Genomic DNA, 24429 nt, shown 5'->3' on the forward strand with positions numbered 1-24429 from the left:
CAATGTGTGTTACTCAAGATGGCAAAATGGAAAACACACATAGTTTGCAATTTTGTGTGGATATAAAATACACATTTTGTCCATTTATCTCTTTTGCTCTGCCTATTTGTCTGTCATGTCTGCAAACATTTTTATTGGGAAAAGTCAGCAGTCATTGAGTATAATATAAGAAAAAGGAAATAAATAAATAAATTATGGTATAATATGATTTAATGTTTAAAAAAAGTGATGAATTGTGATTTGTTCAAATTCATAAAATTATTTTTTTTCATTTTTTTCTTCAAATATTTTATTTAATTTCTTTTTTTGATGTATGAATTTCTTTAAATTATTCGTCAAATGTTCATAGCCCGCTAACATGTACGGTAGTCCGTTTTAAAATGGATAGAACATTCAATTTTGTCCATTATGATATTACGAATATGCCTACATTCGCTTAAATTTTGAAGATATTTGTGGCACAAGCATAATGGGCAAAATGATCAATTTTATCATTTCTATATGTGACTATTTTATCAATAAAAACTTTGATATTTGATGTGATCTAATACATACAAATTCAATGAAGCTTTATACCGTAAAAAAATATATATAAAAGTTACATGTTCAATGAATCATAACATTGTAGATCATTAAAGTAAGCACACGATCCACTTTAAAATGCACATAAATAATAAGAATGCAATATATATATATCATTGTTTTAAAGATTTATATATGTTTATGTTGGGTTTGGACTCCCTTCCTATATGGAGAAAGATCCACTTGAACAAAACTCACGTGTCTCACTTAATCTAATAGATAGGGGTGTAGGCAATTTATGCAAAAGATGCAATTGAAAAGTGTGAGAGAAGACAAGAAAACTCAACTCGTAGGAACTTTGAGCAACCGTGGGAAATTCACGATTGCGATTTCGTTCAACGTTGGATCGGGCTGAAATTTGGACAACAGGTTCACAACTTATAGTACTTCATTCTGAACCGTTAGATCGGTGAGACGATGTTCGAGGTGGTAGAAATATAGTTGTTACAACAACTGTGTTACTGGTTTTTTCTGGTTTTTCTTATTCTCATTTTCAAGTTTGTTGCTCTATTGTATGTCGTATTGTTGAACACATTTTGTGCTGTATTTTGGAGACACTCTTGTATTCCTATTTTGATTATAGTGGAGCTTGATTGACTGGCTTGTGCCCATGGTTTTTACTTCTCACTTTGGGAAGGTTTTCCATGTTAAAATTCTGGTGTCCCTTGTATTTTACTGCATTATTTGACATTGCTCCTCATAGATTCTGGCAAGTTTGGGAAATAATTATCTGCTGCATATATTGTGTTAAAGTTTACATTGTTATTATGTTGAATTTCTCATTAGTTTACTATATCGTTGATTTGCATTACCTATATCTAAAGTCAAACAATGATTAAATATAAATAATACAACTATAATATATAAAAAATCTTACATATAATTGCATACATCATTATCTTTTTAAAGTATTAATTAATTAAGAATATGGAAAGATCATGGTCAAATAAACAACATTGTCCAAATTCACCGAATGTATTTAAGATAGTGTATAATCATTTTCATGTTTATACACAATTAATACATTATTTATTATTTTCGTATCAATGATAATAAAATATAGATTCAATAGTTATTTTATGAGTGAATAATTTATTGACAACGAGTAGTTATTTTATGTTAATTAGTATTAGTTTAAATAAATATAAAATTAGGAGTTATAAAAGATTCAATAGGGAAACATAAAATACTTCATGTGTAGTTATTTTATGTTTTCTCTTTATAAGTAGTATATATAATATAACCAACATGTCGATTGGAATGGAGTGTCGATCGACCCCATTCGTATTTTTTCTAATATATAATGTATCAACTTCATATTATATTATTTAAGAAAAATAATTTAAATATAAAAAATACAATATATGATCTCTATAGAGAGTGAAAATATAAACAAGAGTGTATGAAAGATTAAATATATATAAATATAAAAAAATGAAAGCAACGAAAATAATAAGTGGAAGTATATATTAGTTATTAATGAGGGATGTTCAAATGATAAATTTGGAATATAATTTAATATGTTGGTGGTGGTTACATATAATTATATAGTTTTTTGTAGAAATTAAAAAGTTTAAGGGCAAAACATAAAAGTGAAATTAATATGTCGGCGAATATTATGTGATACTATATATTCAATTTTTATATATTTCATTTTTTTGAATTAGAATGTATTTGTTGTGTTTGGTGTATTTTATATTATATTTTTTGTGTTTATGATAATGTTTAATTTAAGGTGAGATATGTGGTTAATTAATGTATTAGTGGTGGTTACTTAGGACTGTATAGTTTTTTTGTAAAAATTAAATAATGTGAAGGGCAAAATAAGAAATGAAAATTACACCATGAGAAAAGTTATTTCAAGTTTTGGCTTTATATATAGTATAGATATATAAAATTTATATGTGTACATACATTTTTTATTTTGTCTTTAACGAAATTAGAAAATGCATAATATTGCATTGGAAACTTGAAAGTTGGTGTTAACATCGTGTATGTGTGGAAAGTGAAAAGAGAAAGTCTTCCATTTTTGAAGCTACATCAACTCCGATCAGAAGAGAGGGTAAATTTCTCAATCTCTTACACCAAATTTCTTAATTAAGATTCTCATTTATTCATAATTGAATCAAATTTACGAGATTAGGCTTTTGTTTTATTGTGAGTGTGATTTTATGATTTGTGCATTTGTTTGACGTAGGAAACAAGAAAAAAGAATGGTTGATGAAAAAGTGGTTGGAGAAGGTGAAAAGAAAGAGACAAGTCCTAATGCAAATGAAAAAAATAAGCGAAAGGGATTTTTTTCGAGAATCTGGAATGTTTTTAGGTTACAAGGTGATGATTTTGAGAAAAGGCTTAAATACATTTCTAAAGAAGAAGCTTCTGTTATTTCTAGAATGACCAGGAGATCCAGATCATGGAGGCAGATATCCAGGCAACTTATTATATTTTCTGTTATTTTTGAGGTCTGTTGTATTTGTGTTTTACTAGTCAATTATATTCCAGTGAACATTTGTCGAAAGTCTCGGCGCAACATTAAGGTTGCTCGTTAGTGACAAGAGTTCAGAAATTCAAATCCTGAAAACAGTCTTTCCGATTTTGGAGTAAGACTGTGTATATTTATCTTATTCCGACCTCTTTAGGTGAGAGATTTGTGCATTGGGTAGCGCAATGCTGTTTTATAGGATGTGAACTTATGACCTCTAGGTTACAAGGCAAACAAACTTACGGTTCTAGCCTTGTGCACTGGCCGCGCTTCGATTATTGATTATATTCCAGTGAAGATTTGTTGTCAATAATGCATGTTTTTTCTACATTCCATTCTATTTCAGGTTATCATGTTTTTGCCTTTAAACTTACTATTTTAGTAGTTTCTGGAGAAGCTTTCAATTGTGCCTTTTCTGATGTGAATATTTAAGTAAATAAAAGTTTTATGCTTCTCCATTAGCAAATTAATATTTTACTTGGACTAAAAGAGCAACTTATTTACAATTTGACAGATATATGGACCAATTAATCATTCACAGTGGTTATTCAGTCCATTTTTAGTTATTATATAATTTATATCTTTACTAAATAAATAGCCGTTCATTGACTATGTTGTCTATATATCTACATAAGTTGCTTCATGAATCATGATCCTAAACTGTAACTATTTTTTGTCATTGTAAAAGAAACTGCTTAAAATGGTTTCAACTTTCAGGTCATCGCTATAGGTTATGCTATAATGACAACAAGAACTATGGATATGGATTGGAAAATGAGGGCAATCCGAGTTTTGCCAACGTTTCTTTTGCCTGCATTGGCTTTTGCTGCATATTCAACATCCGCCAGATTCACAATAATGTGTAAGTTCCATTAGCATTGCAAAAACATGCATGTCTTGCACAAGATAGTGTATATATATATTTTTAAACAATAAAGGCTTCAAATGTATATCGTATGTTCTACTTGTATCGAGTTTACTTAACCATTGCCTGGTCGGTAGTTGTCATCATTATCAATGGAGTCTTTACTTATATGTTGTAATTTGCATATACGATGTCTGATGTCATCTAATGGTCTTATTTATGATATGCTTTGCAATTGAAAATAGTTCTGAATTCATCAGTCCTACTCCCATCAGAATTTCTGCCATATTTATTGATTTTTCTCTCTAATAGTTGGGATGGAAAAGCTCTAAAAGTGAAGTATTCTGCCAATAATTAAATCCAGATCAATGTCTGTGAAAATGCCTACATAATTGTTAGTGCCAGTGGAGAATTTTATTGTTTAGTACTTTACTGGCTAGCGTTTTTAAGAAAGACTTCCTCGATTCCTCCATGCTTTGATGCCATGGGATAGCATGCAAAAACTACTGCTAAAAATGCTTGACATAGTAGGTTTTCAAATTCATTAGAAATTCCTAAAGTTCATGCAAATCATGCACAAACAGCTCAAATGAATCTTGTCCGTGGAGAAAAATGCTTGAAGGAGCAACATTTGATATTAACAGTTGTTTAAAGAAATTTGTTACCATCAGCCATAAGCTATGAAAGCTATAAGCTCAAATTTGTTACATTTGATATTAGTAATGCAATTTTTGGACAGGCATCATGTTTATAATTTTACGTGTCTAGTGAAAATAAGATTATTGTTTTTGGAAATCTTAATTTACAATGTGTAATTACAGATGATCACAGAGATCAAAAATTTATTTTGGATAAGCAACGTGTTCATAATTTTACATGTCTACTGAAAATAAAACTTATTTTTTGGAATTCTTAATTTATAAAATGTGATTATAGGTGATCGCCGGGACCAAAGAATTCTTGAAAGGCTTCGAGGTGAAAGGCAAGCAAAAATTGATGAGCTCAAAGAAAAGACAAATTATTACATTACACAGCAGCTCATTCAGGTGATTGTTTGAATTCAGTCCTCACTTTATTTGATGCCATTTGGAGCAGAAGAAATAAATTTGAGGTTTTAGTTTGTTAATGCTAGATAATATCAAAATCTTAATGTGGAAGACACATCGTTGGTGACAATGCATTATTTAACTTTTCAGTTTTCTGACATCAAACAGAGTTTGATAACCAACCTCCTAATTTTCAATTATACAATCTTGTATGCATCATATTTGTAATTCAGTACTTTATTTTTATATGTGGAATAATCAATAATATTACTATTAAAATTTGTCTGACCACTGGAATCAAGGTTCCTTTTATTTCATTATGAGATGTGCCTAAGGTCTGTGCTTGAAGTACATTAGTGGAAGCAGCTTTCATGATGTTTATTTGAAATTTCTGTAATATTACTTTTATTGTGATCTATGCAGAGATATGACCCAGACCCGGCTGCAAAGGCAGCTGCTGCAACTGTTTTGGCATCTAAGTTGGGTGCAGACTCAGGTTTGAAAGTGTATATGGGAGACGAATCTAATTTAGGTGCTGCAATGGCAAAGAACAATGATGCTGAACTTATGCAGTCCACTGGACTTCGAAATCGAAGACATGTTCAATCTAGATCCACTAGTCCTGGGACAAGTACACCAAATTATTCTGATCAACAATTAGTTGGTTCAAGTGGAACTGATCAAACTAGGACATCTGATCATAATCAGCTTTTAGTTGTCGAACACCACGAACCTCAAAGTTCAACCACTCAAGATGGAGGATGGATTGGAAAACTCGCAGCATTGCTCGTGGGTGAGGACCCAACACAGTCTTATGCTCTCATATGCGGTAACTGTCATATGCATAATGGTAAGTGGGCTGAATTTGATGTCTTATGCTTTTATCCTTTTCCATTTATTGCTTAAAAAACATGTTTATGTCGGTGCTAGTCGTGAGATTTGTGTTTTTACTACTTATTCTCCTTCAGGTCTAGCTAGGAAGGAGGATTTCCCATTTGTTACTTACTACTGTCCTCACTGTCATGCCCTGAACAAACCAAAGCAATCCGATGATCGTATCTCTGGTAATACTTCCCCAAACATGGGTTCTCCTCCAAAATCAGAAGCTGATCAAGCAATTAAAGACGCTATCACTTCTGTGGTTGAGAGCATGATCACAAGCAAGAATGGCCCTGAGATCGAGGAAGTATTAGAAGCATCAAGTTTGGAAGAGAAAGCTAGTTAAAAGAGGTATACCTATTTTAGTAATTGGTTTGTTGGAACTTGGAATGATATGCTCTGCCCCTTGTTAAGGACACACCTACTTTAAGGGGGAGCATGTTTCCTTGGTTTGATTTTTAAGCAGAAAAAGTGGTTACATACTTTGATAACATCTTGTGATTTATGATACATAGTATTGCTGGAAGAAAAAAAGAAAAATTACATGTATTGCTTGTGAGTTTCGCCAGTTTTGTGTTTTTTTCCCTTTCCATATTCTATTTTGACACTGTACTTAAAGCATGGATTGTACCTATTAGCTTTATTTTTGGGGTGGAGGTGGATCTGGCATTTTTTCATAGTAACCCATTGGCTTGTATAGATTGAAGTACTTCACTAAAATAGTAAAATTCGAACTTCTTTTCTTTTTTAGTGTCTTATGTGCAATGTATATTTTACATGAGGTCTAAGTGGCAAAATTATAATGTAGCTGTGTGTTTGTAATTTTATATACTTAAATGACAGATGATATGTATAAATTAAAAAACTCTCAAAAAGTAAATCTATATGTGCTCTTCTGCCAGTTTTATGCCATTAAATTATACATGATAATTGATATTTGTAATTTAAACAATGATGTATTAGTATATTTAATTATAGAACAAAACTTGCATACTCTGAAAGATGATTTGTTCTTCTCAAATTGCTATCGTAATGATGTCACATGATTGATTGGCTGTGCCCTGCACTGACAAAATTTAGGTAGTTACTTCAATTGATCATTTTCATGTCAACAATTAATTTAACATTTGGCATGCATATATTTATATTAACCATAACATGCCGAGTGAAAATATAACACATGTTGGATGGACACAAAGCACATGCATGAAAGCAAATGACAACACTACATACCCTTTTCACTTACACCAACACACATTGATTTTATTTCATTCCATCTAACTAATCCTATTGCTAATGATAATTAAAGACAAGGAGATGCAAGAAAACCAGGAGAAATATCAAATGTGACCATTGATAATCAAAAGTGGAGGTTGAGCATAGAGTCACTCATTATCTCAACTTTGTTAAGTTTAACTAATCAAAAGACAGGCTACAGAAATACACACCAGGAAACATGTTAGGAGCTAAAAACAATGCTACTCCTGACCTTATCATATGATGTAACATGAAAACCAAACACAGTTCACATAGAACTCGTTTGATTTCCACTTGTCCAAAAAATCTAAATAAACTTGGGAGAGGGAGGGTTCCAGTCACCAGTCAACTTGAAAATCTAAATAAACTTGGGAGAAAAAATAAACAAGTTCAAACAACACAAATTCCAAGCTATAAATGCCAACACATAGTATTATATCAGAAGACCATTGGTGCTCATCTAAAAAGCATTTCAGAGATTAAGCAGGAAATATACATTCTTAACGCCTGGACCTCACTTCATCATGTTTACTTTCATGCCTCTTTCTTTCACTTGAAACAAAATCATTGTATTTTGATCTCTTGGCATAATCCCTGTGTCTGTCCCTCTCATAATTATCTCCCCCTACTTCCTCCTCTTTTCTAGCAGGGTGCCTCTCTTCATCATGTTCACGCCTTCCAAATCTAAAATCATCCTCATTCCTTCTATGATCTCTTTCCCCAAGATTGTCCTCATCCCCTGTCCTCTTTCTCTCCCCACGATTGTCCTCATCCCCTGTCCTCTTTCTCTCCCCACGATTGGGCTCATCCCTTGCAGGCTTTCTTTCTCCAAGATTGTCCTCCTCCCTTGTATGCTTTCTTTCTCCACGAATGTCCTCCTCCCTTGTTGCGGGCTGTCTTTCTCCATGGATGTCCTCCTCCCTTGTTGCACGCTTTCTTTCTCCACAAATGTCCTCCTCCCTTGTGTGTTTTCTTTCTACATGAATGTCCTCCTCCCTTACGAGCTTTCTTTCCCCACGATTGTCCTCATCCCTGGGATACTTTCTTTCCCCATGACTGCCATCATTCCTTGAGTGCTTTCGTTCCCCGAGATTTTCATCATCCTTCAAGTGCTGTCTTTCCCCTTGATTGTCCTCATCCTTCCTATGCTTCCTTCCATCATCCCTCACATGCTTTTTTTGTCCATGATAATCAGCATCCCCTCTGTCCTCCCTTCCTATACGATCATCACCATCCCGTCCATGATTAGCCTCCCTATGTGTACTTTTTCTTCTTTCATTTCTGTGATAACTAGGACTGCTATCTGAATCACAGTTGCTGCCACTGTCACTAGTTGAGGAGGACGAGCCCCCTCCAACATATCTGTCTTGCCTTGAAACACGCTTACCATAGTCTCTTCCAGAATCATCATCGCTAGAATCATGCCTACCATGCTTCTGTTTCTCAAGTCTGCCACCATATTTCTTCTCTTCCCCCCAACCAGCACCAGATCCCACTTGCTTCTTCTCTAATCTACTGCCATATTCCTTCTCACTATCAGCATGATATTCACTCTTAGATTCATGAGGTTTTCGCAATTTCGAAAGTTTCTGTTTTGAGAAGCCTTTATGAAGATCAGAATTATCATCTAGGTCATGCCCCTTACCAGATTTTTTGTGCTTATTATTACTTTTTCTTATTGCAATATTGCCATCAGAACCAGAAGCAGATTCATCACTATCCTTCACCTGGTGTTTCTTGTGCTGCTTACATATCTTACGTTTCCGTGTAGCCTTGACCTTTCTCTCAGTATAGCTGTCAGAATCATCACTATCTGAATCATCGCTATCTGAATCATCGCTACTTTCCTTCTTACCTTTACTGCGCTTCTTTCTATCTCCCTTGCCCTCATCCATACTGCTGTCCGAATTAGATGAATCATCCTTGTACTTCCTATATTTTCCACCTTTCTTTTGGCGCCTTGAATCTTTAACAACCTTCTTATCAGCATTTTCATCTTTCTGATCTTCAACAGTCTGTTTCTTCCAACTGAAATCTCTGTCCAAAAAGGAGTGTTCTTTCAACTGATGCTTACCCTCTCCACTGGAGCCATTTTTTCCATAAAACTTTGGCCCTTCATCATTTTGAAGTGCATTTGTTTCATCGACCTCAGATGCTGAAACTATGCCAAGAGCAGCTTTTAATGTCTCCATTTGCTTTTCCTTTCTGGCAGCAATTTGGTGGGTCTGTGTTTCAGAAATCCTGACAAATCCTCAAAACATTATTTTCAACACAACTTATCCATATCACAAAGAACCAACGAGATAGACAAGCTGGATGAATCTTTTAAAATAGAATGAAGGAATAAAAAAATACTTAATGCACAAAGACTAATAACAGCTAAAAGAAAGGGGCGTAAAAATTCCCATCTGTTATTGATGTAAGGATAATCAAAGAAAGGGGCACATAAATCCCCTTCTGTTGTTATCCCAACTATATATGAGCATCCATCAAAATAAAATAAACACTTCACACCAAAATGCGAACATTTCATACAAACCCATCTTATCCTCAAGGATAAAGAAAATTTGTTCATATACAAAATCACTTCAGACTTGCACATTTGTTAGGTTGAGGCGTTGAGCTTTCAATTAAAACAAAAATACGGCAAAAGCTAAAACAATGTTTTTCTGTTTAGTTAAAATTTTCAAGAAAAAAACACTTTCACCACAAAGCACTTTGTAGAAAATAGAAACAGTTATTGTTATGACCAGGCTAACAGCACCACACAGGAATCACATTATGCTAAATCAAAAGCTATCTATTCACAAATTTCATATCAAAAAATCAGAACCCTAAAACAAGTATTCAAAATCCACAAAACGAAAAGATGAAACTACTTGTTCTTTCCATTCACATCAAATTCCTGATCAGCATTAGCAGCAGCTTCCAAGTTACTCCTCGCCTCTTCGAGTTTTTCGGCGATCTCAGCCTCAGTATAACCTTGATCAATTAATTTTTCTTCTAGAATAATAAGCTTCAACTGAATCTGGCGCTTCCAATCATGGTCCAGAATTCCCTTGTTAGGTTTCCTAGTAACTCCAGCAGTTCCTTGATCTGAATCGAACCCTCTGGTATTGTCGGAAACCCTAGAAGTTTTGGTTTTGACGAAGAATTTGTTGGTTTGGATGTAACCGTTGGTGCCGGAACCCCTTGGGGTTTGTAAACCTATTCCGTTGTACATGGCTCAGAAAACTGCGATTGAAACTGCGAAAGAGAGAGATTCAGAACTATGCGATTGAGAAAAGTTGAACGAAAATGAAAGTAGAAAGAGAAATGGGATAAGAACACAAACCCTAAATCGTTGTAATGAAATGAATGAAAGGGACTTGAACAAATGAGAAGATTGTGATATTTTTATTTATAATATTTATCAATAATAGGTTTTATATTGTTTAAAAAATAATTAAATCTAGAATGAGGATTTTGTGAAATTGTCTTTAAGTCATGTTAAGAAATTAAAATTATTAGTAATTCCAAATACTTAAAGAATAAATGATTTTTTACTTCAATTGCACTAAGTATTTTATGTTTATTTTTTCTAAATGTAAAAAAACATTTTCTTATTATACTTAAAAAATTGATACTATAAAAAACAAATTGGACTACGAGAATAAAATTTATTTCCTATAATACAATTTGTAACATATATGTGTTTGGTTTCAGATTTGTCCAGCCTAGCAGAGTATGCTACTTGCACTAGTACTAGTACAGTAAAATAAAAACAAAAGTTTGCCTTCTATAGTGCAACTAATACGAAGATGATTTGTTTGATTCTAGTTAGATTAGGGATGTACAGAATCTGACCATACTCGCTTATTCAGTACGACTCAATCATGATTGGATCTGAAAAAAGTCGGGTTTTATCTAGTTTAGGATTGGGTTCGGGTTTAAAAATTAGATCCGGTCAATATTTAAGGTCGGGTAAGGACCAAACATGACCTGAATTGTCCCATGATCACTCACTCATCATATTTATACGTGTCTCTATTCAAATATACATAGTAATAACTTTTTCGATTGCATATATTATGATTTTCTAAATTTTTCATCATATATATATATGATTAAAATATATATACATATATCAAATTACATATTCATAATAATAAATAATATTAAAAATTCTTTATCTAAAATGGTCGATATTTAGAGATCGAATTTAACTTCAGATTTAGGGTCAGATTGGACTCAAAAAGTAACACAGTCAACATTATGGCCGATTAAGAACAAACTTTAACTCATAGTCAACCATGGTTATACTTAATGATGAGATCAATCTATTCTAGGTTGATAGTTTTATTTTCAATTTAATTCTACATTTAGATTTATCTTTTAACTAACTAATTTACCAACCACTTTTACAAATAACAGCAAAATAAAAACAACTATCCGAAACACCATAGAAAATACAAGCACAAAATAAAATAGAGGGAAAACAAATACAACAAAAATCAAATCTTAGTCTAATTAAGAGAAATTGATTAATGAAAATGATCAATACTCCATTTCATATTCATTAACAAATTAATTTATAAATCTTTCCAAACCATTTATTAATTTTACCACCTCTTAACAAAAGGGAACCACTCATATGATCATCTTGTGACTTTTGAGAACGAACCAAATCAATGGTTCATTTCTCAGTATTGGGTCATCCTACAAACTCAACTAATCATTGAGGCATCATTCATATGTTTACTCATTCATCACACCAAAATTTTCATGATATATATGGACGTTATAATTACATGAGTGCATGATGGAGTAATCTTAAATATCTTAATGTACAACATGATAAATGTGAAATCCTAACTCAAAAACAAGGCTCTAAAGTCCAACCCAGTATGAGCGTCCATTAGTGTTGTGAATTGGAGATGGAGTTGGAGATGTAACACACCACTCATACCAAACCTGTGTTGAAATCCCATCAACAGATGAGTATCAATAAACATGAAATGGACACAATAGATGAGTGATTAAATGCTCAAGTAGCAAGTAATACAAAACCAACCTTTTTAGGACCACTACAACGCCAGAAATTTACTTCAAGAGTAGAACCAGGACCCACATAAATAGGTGACCTTAGTGGGAAAAATATTGCAAACCTACACATATAAGCAAACAAAATGCAGGGTTTGAGAATTTGAATTGTGTAAGAAAAGAATGATATTTGCAGTTAAAAAGCAAAACAACACAACATAGATTTAAGCACCCTAGTTTTTTTGTTACAACCAAGGGCATCCATCATCTTATGGGTAAGGAACTAAATTCATTTCAGGGTGCGTGAATGTCCCTCCCAACAAGTGTCGCTCCAAAAAATCAAACCATTACCCTTTGTCATCCTGGAGATCTAGCGGGGCCTTACACCACTGGACCAACTTGTTGGTTAAGCACCCTAGTTTGACGTCATATATACATAGATATTGACAAGCCTTTTTGTTTGGTGTGTTTATCTTTTTGCATGTGGTGGTTCCTTTTAAGAGGATGTTCAAATAAAAATAGTAATTAGAAAATAAATGTCAATACCAACTGAACATGTTTGGTGTTGCTGTTGAAGGTTCAATTCCAAGATGCACATCCTTGTAAAGAGTTGCATCAAAGTAACCAGCAAATCCTATGATCAAGGATTACAAAAGATCAGTATCAAAAGGATAAACATGATTTCACAACCAAAAAAGGATGAAGAACAGAGAGAAGCAAAAACCATAATGAATCAATAGCATCCTAAAACTACATTATAAGATGCACTCTCACATCACAGCCCAGGGACACTAAAATCAGGAAAGACGATATGCGAGGACAGTTTCTACATAAGTCATAACCAAACAATCATAATAGTTAAGACCTAACTTACACAGTTAATCTTGGGCAATAGCAGGATAAGATTCACAGAAAAAACTTGATGTCATCAAAGCACTAAATATATTTGCCCCAACAAATGTCTCCATTATATGAATTACATATGTTTCTAAAAATCTATTGCCAGCATCTGAATATACATTTCTCTCTATTTACGACTGAAAATTAGTACTTCTATTCTGGACATGCCCCAGGAATTCCCAAGGCTTTCAGAGATTTCAACCATTTTAGAAATACAGTCCCCACATATATAACTTAGCCGCTCCATGTCAACATGGTCATGGCTTCATTTATGAACAAAACAGATCAGCACAAACAGTGACAGATAAAAATACTCAATTGCATTGTGAAATTTGTAGGAAACAATCAAAACTAAAATCACACCCTGTCTATAAAATAATTTATGCTGAAACTGACTTGCTAAATAAGAAACACATACCATGTACCATTGCTGAACCAGTGTCATTCGGTATCACAAAATGCATCTTTTTGTACCGGTCATTGCTTTCTTTATCAGGTTTCGGGTGAGTAAAGGTGAAAACCTCAAATAAAAAAGAACAATATGAGCTGAAATTCAATAATCTAAACTTTAACCCAAAAACTAGAAATAATTATCTAAACTTGTGAGGCAGAAACCATTGATGAGTTCATAGAAATTATGAAACAAGCCACGGATCAGTGTAATTAAAATCATAAAATCTCATTGAATCGTCAGAATCGTGCTATTCAGCCGTTGCAGGTTGCGCAATCCGAACAGGGTCATGCATGACCCAGATTCTGAAAACCCAAAAAAATAGCTCTTTTTAATATAAAAACTCCAGATGGACCTTTTCACCTATTCTGTTTGTCCCAAAACAAATGAAGTTGAACAGTGGCTTTCAAAATGTGGTAATTCTGTTGCCTTTTTACCCATTACAAGTTTTTACTGAATTGTGGAACAGTGGCCATGAAAAAGATACATAGCTGTGAAAACCCAACATGGAAAGTGGAAGTTCCCACTTCTCTACCTTTCCCTCTGCACCTTTTTTCATTTCCTTTGTTATTTTGCTATTATGACTTATGGATTATAATATGTATGATATGGCTTCAATTTGTGTTATTTCATATTGTATTTTTGTTGTTATGAACGTTATGGCTTTTGAATTAATTTAGTATGTTTAATTATTGATCATGAATCTTACTATTCACGAACTCACAGGTCTCAAACAGCATAGAGATTATATCAGTGTATGGAGTTAAGAAAAAGAAAGAAAAATAAACAGCATAAAAACAACTCACAGGCTGAGATGGTGCAAGTCGAGCAGCATTGTGTATCTTTACAACATAAGCAGTTTCAAAGTGTGCAAGGTCTTTATGTGCCTTTACCTGAAATACAATCAAAGCAAGTAAAGTGAGGTTACATTATACCCAACAAAACAATACTCAATTATAAATGTAATTTAACAGAAGAGAGATATACATCATTATATAACTTTGAAGACGTCACTGGTTGAAGGAAACTTGTGTACCTGAAAGCAATAGTCAACAATGATTAATACAATAGTTAAATGAACAAACAAGGAGAGAGATTTCAAGGCCATTACTATGACAGGTTACAATTTTATGACCCTGATTCTGTGAACCTGATGTTGATGGAAGGTTACAATAAAATAAATCAAGTACGATGTCACTGACTTTAAATCGGGATAGGTACCAATTTTGACAAGATGAAAGTGAGTTCAATAGTAAGCACTGTTCAAGGAATTTATACAACGTTTAGATAAAACACTTCTCCTTATTTTTTAGCAAGATCCAGGAATTCATATGCACACTCTCTAGTCTCTTCCACATGTAACTCACACTAGCAATTAATCTTGAATTAGTAGGGCTTACTATGGTGTATGTTAGAATAATACAACATAAAAAAAGAAAAAGGAAAAAAACTACTAACAAATATAAACTAGTAGCATATGGAGTGAAAGGAGTTTACGCACGAAGATGGTATTGATATTCCATCTTGCTTTAGAAATCGCTCGGCTCCATCAAGACACTCGGGAGAAAGTTCATTGTCACCAAAAGAACCTAGCAATTCACTAACCTACTAAATTGAAGACGACAACAATCAAATGTTATACTATAAACCAGGGAATTCAAGCAATTGGTGGAAGATGTGAGCACAGTACCAATATATCTGCTTCTTCAGGGGCATTCCAGCTACGCATATCACTTGACACTATGGTAACAATATCCTCCCAACCCTCTAACTTAATTAATGCCTGTTCCAACAAATAAGTGACATGGCCAAAATATTAATAGCAAGATAGATTACATAAAAATTACATAGTATTTCATATTAAAAATTTCTAAAACAATAGTCAGAAAAGGTAAACCAATCTATATAAGCACTGAAAACAAATACAAAAGATGGTCATAAAAATATAAATAAAAAAACAATAACATCAACCCAGACTTCCAAGAACGATAGCTAAAAACAACATAACATAGTAATAATGAATATGTTCATAAATTTATTAACAATTCTAACACGGGTAGAATTCAATGTTACTCTGAGTAAAATTTTCTTCTATACAGAGGGTACAAGTGTGACAACACTCAGTAACTTACCATAAATCCTAACTTACTACTAACACCCATCTAAATAAACAGACATAGTTGTTAAAATTACATTTATCAAAACAAAACGAAGTAGCCGAGTGTTGGCACAGACAAGCATGCAAAAAATGCTTACTCGACTGCTACTTATAACACAGATTAAGCGATGAGCTTGAATTCATCTGTTATTGTCAAGCATAAATTAAATCATTTCGGCATATAAACTCATGGAATCACCAAAAGTATTAAAACTAAGAAGACCCATAACTAACATGAAGAGTAACAATTGCATTTGGGTTTTTTTCGACAGCATAAACTTTTAGCTTCCGTCCAGTTTCTTCAGCAGCCTACATATGAGAATAGCAAAAGTCACTGCTAAGGAAAGCATATATCCAAATCCGCATTAGATGGAATGTGATTTAGCAAATAACATCCCATAGTTCCATCAATAGAAGATACAAAATCACACCTGCAATGATGCTCGGACAAGTGGCCCTCGTCCTGCCCCGACAACCATCAATACCTAGCAGAGGAGGGGGAATTTTTATATTTGGTGTATTGTGGAAAACATCCAAAGGGGTACATGTTTATCAGGAACAAAAAAAAGTGTTACTAACAAAACATGAAAAACAAATCTTACAGTTGTTTTAACAGATGCCTCTTCATCAGGAACCCGGTCCAGCAATGCTTTACATACAGCTCTTTGGTACTGTCAAAAGGAAGTTTAATGATTAAGATTGCCAGTATAATTTTTTAGAAATCAAAGCCACCAATTACTACGAGATACAAGTTTAAGTTAGAAGGAACAAACAAAATCGCAGGCACCGAGGCCTTTATCCCAAAAAAAACAAAAATTAGCCAGCAAGCATTGATAGAGCACTAAAATGTTTCAGATCCAATACTTAGCAACTACATCAATGTGTGTGACACTGCCTGCATAATTTGAATGCCTTTCATTATATATACCTTTATTCCAAGAAATGCAAGGCAGTCAAATCATCCTTAAAATATGGCCACATAAAATACATTAAGATCATCCTCACATAGTAAGAAAGATAAATCAGACAACAGCTATAGGAGAATAAGGGCGCCGCATCATAAAACTCAATGTCAGCAGAATAGCTACCAGACTTCAATCTTCAGTGCGTACCCCAGGCAGTTCAATTATCCAAGAGTTTAAAACAGTGGATATACTGATTCACCCTCACCGACTGCAACACTTTCATAAATTGGATTTATGGTGGCACAGCCAGTGGGAAGAGAGACATAGGGTATAAATAAAGTGGATCCATTCACTTGAGAATATCATACACATGCATTGCCATACCTGGATGTATTTCATAGCGTCTTTCTCAAAAGTCTCATACGTCTGGGCCTCTAAATTGTCCATCAGAGGCTGCAGAAAAAGTTGCAAAAAAATCAAACTATTTTTCTGAAAAGTGCAGAGAAATCTTACAAGCAACATGGAAGCCAATAACTGAGTAACGAGAAGCAGAAAGAGAGTACTTACTTGCAACGGCGCTTGCAAAAAATCCCTGTAACCTAGCTGGAATGTGAAGGCGAATGGTTAAAAGAATGATAATAGGAGAAAATGCCTTGCCTATATAATGAACAAGTGTGAAATAAGGACCTCAAAACGTTCTTGCTCAGGAAGAGGATCCATTTTTTGGTATAGGTATCCAACATAGTCCAGGTATGGCCGCAAGGGATGTCTTTGTGAATCTATAGTGGAAACAACAAAACTATAAACACAAGTTTTGGCCAAGGGCCCAAAATAAGGGGAAAGCAGTTGAAAAACAGTGGACAACAAACCACAACTTTCACATTATATATTATATCAAAAAAGCTTTCACGTTACATATACGTGAAAAAACTATCAGTTGCATGTAGCACACATGCAGAGACAACAAGAAAAGACATAGTTAAAAATATATTATATAGGCAATAAAGGTAGTTCTTGTAACCTAAATACAAGGTAAGTAAGAGTGACTCTGAATACCAAAAATAAAAACGGCATTAAAGGGAATAATATGATGTTATAGCCACTTAAAGAATCATCTCAAATCAAGATAACAAATCCATAAGCCAATAATAGGACCTTACCACTGACAGAATGGTTATGAGAAACATCTGCAACCAACCTTGCTTTTGGATGAACAGAATTTCCAGATATTATGATCTGCACAGATGCTCAAACAAAGTCGGTACATTTTGAAGAAAAAAAAAAGGTACTTGAACCTAAATCTAATTCCTTATTATAAATAAGCACGAATACAGTATCCATAAAAATGATAAATGAGATACTGGAAGACAAGATTCAAAAAAGAATTTGAGTGATTTACCTGTATGGAATGATTAAAAAACCTAGTAATTAACTTCTGATGACGCTTTGAGAGGCATGGATAACCACGTGCATTCGTTAAAAAGGACTGACAAGTTCCAAGTAAAACCATCAAGACTTTATATTAGAATATGCACCGCAATGCTTAATATTTATAAATTAAAGGATGTGCTTACATGAGTATTTATTATAGCTGCTCTAACAGACTCCCCAAACCACCGTGCTAGTGAATTTTCAGAAGGTAGAGAGTTCCTAATGAAGAACAATCATTATTCAGGATATTAATATTGAAATCGGCAATTACAAAACCATCTAGGAATAAAAATCAGTCAGAAAATGCAGGATCAAAGTATAAAGTATAATGGGTCAAAGGACTAAAATGTAAACTACTCACAATATATCAAGGGCAACGCAGAGTTGACTATGATGCTCACATAGTAGACGAAACGAATTCCACGTTTCCCAAGAGTCAACCTAAAAAACAGAATTAGAAAGTTCTGAAAATATTCATAGCATCACATTTTTTATGACATGGCAGTCTAACTATTCATAATTTGATCCATGACCAGGTGAATCTCCAATGTCATGTCTTGTTGAACATGAGATCAAAAGCTCACTACTCAGCAGATTTGACTTTATAATAGCAACAGTGATTCCATTCAGAAGATAGCGGGTTTCATCAAGGGGAAATAAGGTTGTCAAACTTGAGTTTAACTAATAACAAGGAGACCTACTAAACTTCACTATAAACTCTAATGAGTTCAAATACTTCAAAAATATCATCCAAAAAAAATATCATACTCTGAGAACCAAAAACATGAAAATTGATCAACAGTGATCCAGTAAAAACATAAGTTTCATAACTAGATACTTAACCAAACTATTACATTATACTTAGTCATCACATTCATTACTTTGCAGTTTAACAAAACAGGAAAAGAGAGTAGCACAAATAACATAAAACAAACTCCATAAAACCAATACATATTGGAAAGCATAGGAAATCAACCGACGTACTCAACATGACCAATGATTGAGGCAAAAACTATGTGTAAGTCACTGTCTGTATACTTAATCGAGAAATCACTCATTCTTTTTACATTTCATTTGAATCATGCGAGTTTGGAAAAACAAAAGAGATATTGGTTGTGATTTAACTGGTTTTTGTCTTTGGATGACAAACTATTAGGTATTTTAAGAGTTGATAGGGTGGTTTGACAACAAAGAACACATTTGAGGGGCAGAAAGGTGCAAGCGCGTGACAAGAAAAGAAAGAAGTAATGATGGAATATAAGGTCTATTCCAACAATAAAAACTTGCATGATTTTGGCTGATTCACTCACCAAAGTATCAGAGGTTGCATCCATTGAGTCACCATCATTTTTCACCACTGGAATCCTAAGCCACAACTTCATAACGAAGTTTAAGAAAATGAGGGAAAATAAGAATGGAGAAAATGGCATTGATGAAGGAAAGACAAAGGAACCAATCATTAAGCTTGGAACTTATAATTGTACCTGCATATTACTTAGGCCCTGTAAGATTTGATTCACACACCTAGCATAATTAGCACAAGTAGTTCCCTTAGGAGCTGGGAGCACACAAGCCTACAGCACATTAAAAGGGGTTAGAAAAATCATCAACAAAATCACAACAAATAAAGGATTCCTGATCCTACACATAGTCATGAGATAACTTTACATATAAAGTGACACCATGATTCTCTGCCATAATGTCATGCTATGCAGCTTAGTAACATATATAAGCATGAAATAACTTCACAAATAAAACCAATTAGCATGCTCGGACAAATAACACAAAACCTCTGGGATTTCAACAATGCCAGGGAATCTGGTGAAGTCAACAACAGTGATACAAGTAACTTCACTATGATGTCAACATTAAACCTTCACTATGATTTTTTTCTCTCTTAAAGAGGATAGCCACTTCAAGGGCCCGGGACAGATTTTCTGAGAACCACTCACAGGCATTCTCAAGTTAAGTAAAAAATAGGTATTCATATAACTTCTCATTTTCAACAGATTCCGGACACAGTTTAGTATACTTAAAAATAAAAACTCTAAAAGTAAACAGAGAATCAAATGTATGGAATCAAATTATGGGAAGGAATAATCGAATCATATACACCTCTAAAAGTCGTATAAGCAAGAAAAGAATAACGTGTTTTCTGAGGAAAATAAAGATTAAGCATTTTTATAATTCAAGAAAATAAGCATGATTTACAAAATGAACCGAATAATGAGACTGAGAAAACCACTAATTAAGCTAAGGAATCAAGATAAGGCTGTGCAAATACAAAACTGAAATTTATTGCAACTTGATTGTACCAAAGAACACCTGTAAAGAGAGATGAGAGGCCCAAGATATTTCTTGTTTAAGAGTGGTTTCAGAATCAATTCTAAGGGTTTCATCTTCTGAATCCAAATCTATCCATGAGCTAATTTTTCCTGAATAAAATTTAATAAATTTCATGATTAGTTTGACGTAGTTGTAATTCCAAGAATACTATCAATAAATAACAGAAAATCAGTATCAAAAAATAAAAAAAGCAAAAACAAAAGCCTGAACAAACAAAAACAACAGCCTCATCAAATGTGTAGAAAATTCAACACCTATGAAACACCTTAAAAATGAATAACTGAACTCATAAACGGAAGTTTTCTAAGAAAATGAATCATGATATTTCAGGATTCTAGCAAAAAAGTAATCATGATCATGGACCAAGAATATAATATGTTCGCCAGATAAAGCAAATATTAACTTTAACAATTGTTACAAGTCATTATTGTAAGTGCACAATTGTGCTGCCTTCGCTAGGGAGGTGGGGGTTTAAGGGTGTGGATTAAAGCCAAAAACATAAGCCTTAACAATGGACCAAAGGACAAGGGAGTCAATGATTGTGATACTCCTTGCAGGATAGTGCAATCTTATGATTTTAGCCACATTTGGTGATCTTGATCCGAGCCAAAACTTGCACACATGAATGCATGGAGGGATTGATGGAGATAGATGGCAGGACGGCTGAAATTATATAACTTTCAAACATCTGATTAGTTGATCTTCTTTTAGGGATGCCTTAACCTGAAGACAGTTTTGACCAAAACTAAACCCTCACACTCGACCCTCATTCTCTCGTCCAAGTCCTACTGGACAATGAGCAGCTGAGGTGTGTGTTGACTGCAATCAGCAGTGGCAGTGACAGCAAGGGCAACAGTAATTCGAGTTTGACAATGGGATTAAATTGTGGTTAAGGATCTTCTAACTTCCTTGCTGCTTTTTACTTCTGAGTTTTGAGTCTTCTGTCATTCACATTTTGTTAATCACTTCTCTGTTTTTCACACTTCTGCTTGCTGGTTTGCTTTTACTGATGATTTGTTATAGAAATCTATTAATCCATTTGGGGCTGTTTTTTTTTTCAAATTTTGTTTTTTATTTATTGTTAACCGAAGTTGTGAATTTGATATCTATTGTGTCTATATCATGAATTTTATTTAATTGTATATCAATTGTGACTCCAAGACTTTTTTGATTGCTTGTGGCATTTTATAAGGATATATATGTTTAGGTGTGATTTATATTTTTGGTATAATCTTATGGTCCATGTTATGATCGCATGTTTTATGTGGCTTCCTCCCTCTCCCGTTCCTATGTAGGATCTCGATTTTGACAACCTTGCCAAAGGAAAAATAACAACGCATTTAATTTTGGTGAAGGAAGCAATTTCAAACTAGAGAACCTGGCAGAATCCACAAATAAGTCAATATGGTTGCAATCCAAGCATGCAGAAATGGATGGACAAAAAAACATAGTATAATTCATATAGAAAAAACTCAAACTTCATAATATATATTAAAAACCCACAAATCATAAGCATAATCAGCAATTCGTACCCACTACATGGCTACTCCACTGGGATGGGCTCAAAACCAAGTCCGACCCAGCAAATGGAAGAACAACAGATCCCAAACTTCCCTTTTGAACTAAGCTTGGTCGATAAGCAGGATCCATCTGAATTCACCATACAATCATACAAGTCAAACATGCAGTAGGAAGCTACACACACAAAAGGTTACATTGTCCATAGACAACAGACTTAATTAAAAAATCAGTGATTGCAAAATTATAATGCATACACACTCAGGAAATCGCATTACCGAACTTTATTAAGCGTGTACACACAATGGATCACTAATGTAGTCTAACAAGCTGAAAGAGTGAAACCACATTAAAAAGCTTCACAGCTAAAGCCACTAGACAGTGTTACTTTTGGTAAGCATACTGACCAATCACATACAAAATTGCAGCATGAAGCTACTATATGACTGGCTAATTGGCTACCATAGATTCAAATAAAACACAATGCAAAAACCCAACTTGTGTTCAAAACAGTGAAACACATTAAAATGATACAAAATAAATGGAAAATACATTGACACACATAAATTTGATTTAATTAATTTAAATATCACGATATCAATGTAGTTCAATGGACCAATGCTATGAAACAGGTTCAAACCAAAAAGTCCATTGAAGAGATTCAATGTAGGTGAGCTTACTGACCAATCACACACAAAATGAGCAATTGTAACAATTGCAGTGTAAGTGGCTAATTAGTCACCATATTCGAGGTCACAGATTCAAATCCTGAACAAAAAAAGTCTTTCCGGAAAAGGCCGTACACCGCGGACCCCACTAAGTAAGAGTCTCGTACACCGGATTATATAAGTAAATAAATAAAGTATGGTATATAGAATGAGACGAACCAGAGGAGCAATAACGAAATCAAAACCAGCAGAAGAGAGATTGAAATCGAGGACATGGGGCATGTCATCGTTGAAATCTGTCTCGATACCACAGTACCGAGATTCGGCTTTATCACCTCCTCTTTCTCCCAGAGCCATTTTTTGTTGCAGATTCGATTAAGAATGAGAAACTGAATGGAACAGCTACATGGTTTTTGTACTACCGACACTGAATCCGCTAGGGTTTAGGGTTTAACACTAAACGGGTGGGCTTTTCATCATTTCTCACCCTACAAGCCCGAAAAAAATGTATCGTCGATCATTCATATTTAATTATTATTGAGTCAAAAAGTATATAAATAATAATATTTGATTATTGGGACTAATACTTTTAGTCTCGATAAATTTAGAAGTTGAAAAGAGACAACCTAACTATTAGAGAAACAAAAACAAGCATTTTCTCCTTAAATTCAAAAGTGTAGTTAATATATCAACAAGACATTAGTATAGTGGTGTAAGATTTCATTAGATGTTCAAGGTCAATAGTTCGATTCCTGAAAGCGACACTTGTTAGGAGGGGCAGCGACGAACTCAAGAAAAATTAATTACTAGGTTAGTAAATATGATTAATAGTATAAAAAAATTGTCACTTTTAAGATTAAGAATACAAAAATCTCTACTTGATTTTCATTAGTAAGATTTTGCATTTAATACCCTTAGTAGTAACATCTATTGCTTTTAAGCAAGATAAAATCAACAACATCAACACCACTCTAATAAAATTGAGTCAATTTGGCCATCGAAATATATAATGACTACCAATTAAGTCATAGAAGATTAAAATAACTATCACATTTGTTATTATTATGACTTATTTAATGATGATGTGAATATCGTGGATTTAAATTTATGGTAAATGATGGTCATAAAAAGGCTTAGTTAATTTGCTTACCTTTTAATATTTTATTGCATGTGATGTAAATGAGAAAAATGAAATAAAAAACACTTCAGTGGAATGAAGATCTCATGAGATTGGAATATATTCCAAGTCTGAATTCCCCTAAATGCATTTCAAAGGGCATGTATGTTTTTCTAGCACATGAAGAATAATACTACACTCCTCTTTTCCAGCGTAAAAACATATCAGACCTACCTATCAAAGGTATTATTTGGCTTATAACAAACTATTTTTTTCCGTAAACTGATAAGACTTGATTTTTGAAAAACCTATTTAGTTTAATATAGCAGATTTTAGGTCATCCAAAAGACCTATTAAATCTAACACACTAAATTATTAAGCTCAACACGATGACTTATTTAGTTATATTATGTAATAATGTTCATATTATACAATTTTAACATATGTAATGTTATTATATAGATACTTTTAATATAAAATTGTATACAAAAATATAATTTAATTATTAGGGTTATAAGAGTCTAGTTAAAAATATGTCTATTAGTCTAGTTAAATATAGTCATGATGTTTTATTTCAAAATAATATAGTATAATAGTTCTTTAAACAAGCTAATAAGTCAGACAAGATTTTTAAACATATTAGACTTAGGCTTTGAAATTTTTTTAAAGACGCTGACAAGACACACTCCTATAATATTCAATAACATATGCATCAAACCCAATACATCTGCTAACAAAGTATTTATGTAATAGTGTAAGACTTTATTATATTTATAAAAAGACCACATGATCAAAAGTTTAA

General features: G+C 33.4%; 3 protein-coding genes across 8 annotated transcripts; 1 reads left to right on the top strand and 2 right to left on the bottom strand.

Annotated features, from left to right (window-relative positions):
- LOC109326846 (uncharacterized protein At2g24330-like) lies at positions 2527-6606 on the top strand. 2 transcript variants are annotated; one of them, XM_019559715.1, is made up of 6 exons: positions 2527-2644; positions 2780-3044; positions 3782-3926; positions 4866-4975; positions 5399-5825; positions 5944-6606. In XM_019559715.1, exons 2-6 carry the CDS (start codon positions 2796-2798, stop codon positions 6198-6200), a joined length of 1188 nt encoding a protein of 395 aa, XP_019415260.1. In that variant the 5' UTR covers positions 2527-2644; positions 2780-2795; the 3' UTR covers positions 6201-6606. The 2 variants fall into 2 exon arrangements, with proteins under 2 accessions (XP_019415260.1, XP_019415261.1); XM_019559716.1 differs by lacking the exon at positions 2527-2644 and having other exon boundaries at positions 2719-3044.
- On the bottom strand, positions 7429-10467 carry LOC109326847 (spore wall protein 2-like). Of its 5 annotated transcripts, XM_019559718.1 has the most exons (4): positions 10434-10467; positions 10373-10389; positions 9991-10336; positions 7429-9352 (listed from the first exon to the last, which is right to left on the bottom strand). In XM_019559718.1, the coding sequence occupies exons 3-4, from the start codon at positions 10332-10334 to the stop codon at positions 7612-7614; spliced, it is 2085 nt and encodes a 694-aa protein (XP_019415263.1). In that variant the 5' UTR covers positions 10335-10336; positions 10373-10389; positions 10434-10467; the 3' UTR covers positions 7429-7611. The 5 variants fall into 5 exon arrangements, with proteins under 5 accessions (XP_019415263.1, XP_019415266.1, XP_019415265.1 ...); XM_019559721.1 differs by having other exon boundaries at positions 7429-7983; positions 8062-9352; positions 9991-10465; XM_019559720.1 differs by having other exon boundaries at positions 7429-7983; positions 8023-9352; positions 9991-10464.
- On the bottom strand, positions 11862-22945 carry LOC109327133 (protein arginine N-methyltransferase 1.5-like). The gene is made up of 23 exons (XM_019560179.1): positions 22730-22945; positions 21857-21974; positions 20304-20413; positions 19463-19552; positions 19289-19354; positions 18340-18419; positions 18122-18197; positions 17947-18033; positions 17708-17783; positions 17235-17326; positions 17115-17150; positions 16932-17000; positions 16245-16313; positions 16074-16127; positions 15877-15951; positions 15175-15267; positions 14986-15089; positions 14472-14520; positions 14291-14377; positions 13452-13554; positions 12680-12767; positions 12165-12258; positions 11862-12064 (listed from the first exon to the last, which is right to left on the bottom strand). The coding sequence occupies exons 1-23, from the start codon at positions 22865-22867 to the stop codon at positions 11981-11983; spliced, it is 1938 nt and encodes a 645-aa protein (XP_019415724.1). The 5' UTR covers positions 22868-22945; the 3' UTR covers positions 11862-11980.

The sequence above is a fragment of the Lupinus angustifolius genome, chromosome LG14, assembly GCF_001865875.1.
Source record: "Lupinus angustifolius cultivar Tanjil chromosome LG14, LupAngTanjil_v1.0, whole genome shotgun sequence".
Classification (NCBI taxonomy): domain Eukaryota; kingdom Viridiplantae; phylum Streptophyta; class Magnoliopsida; order Fabales; family Fabaceae; genus Lupinus; species Lupinus angustifolius.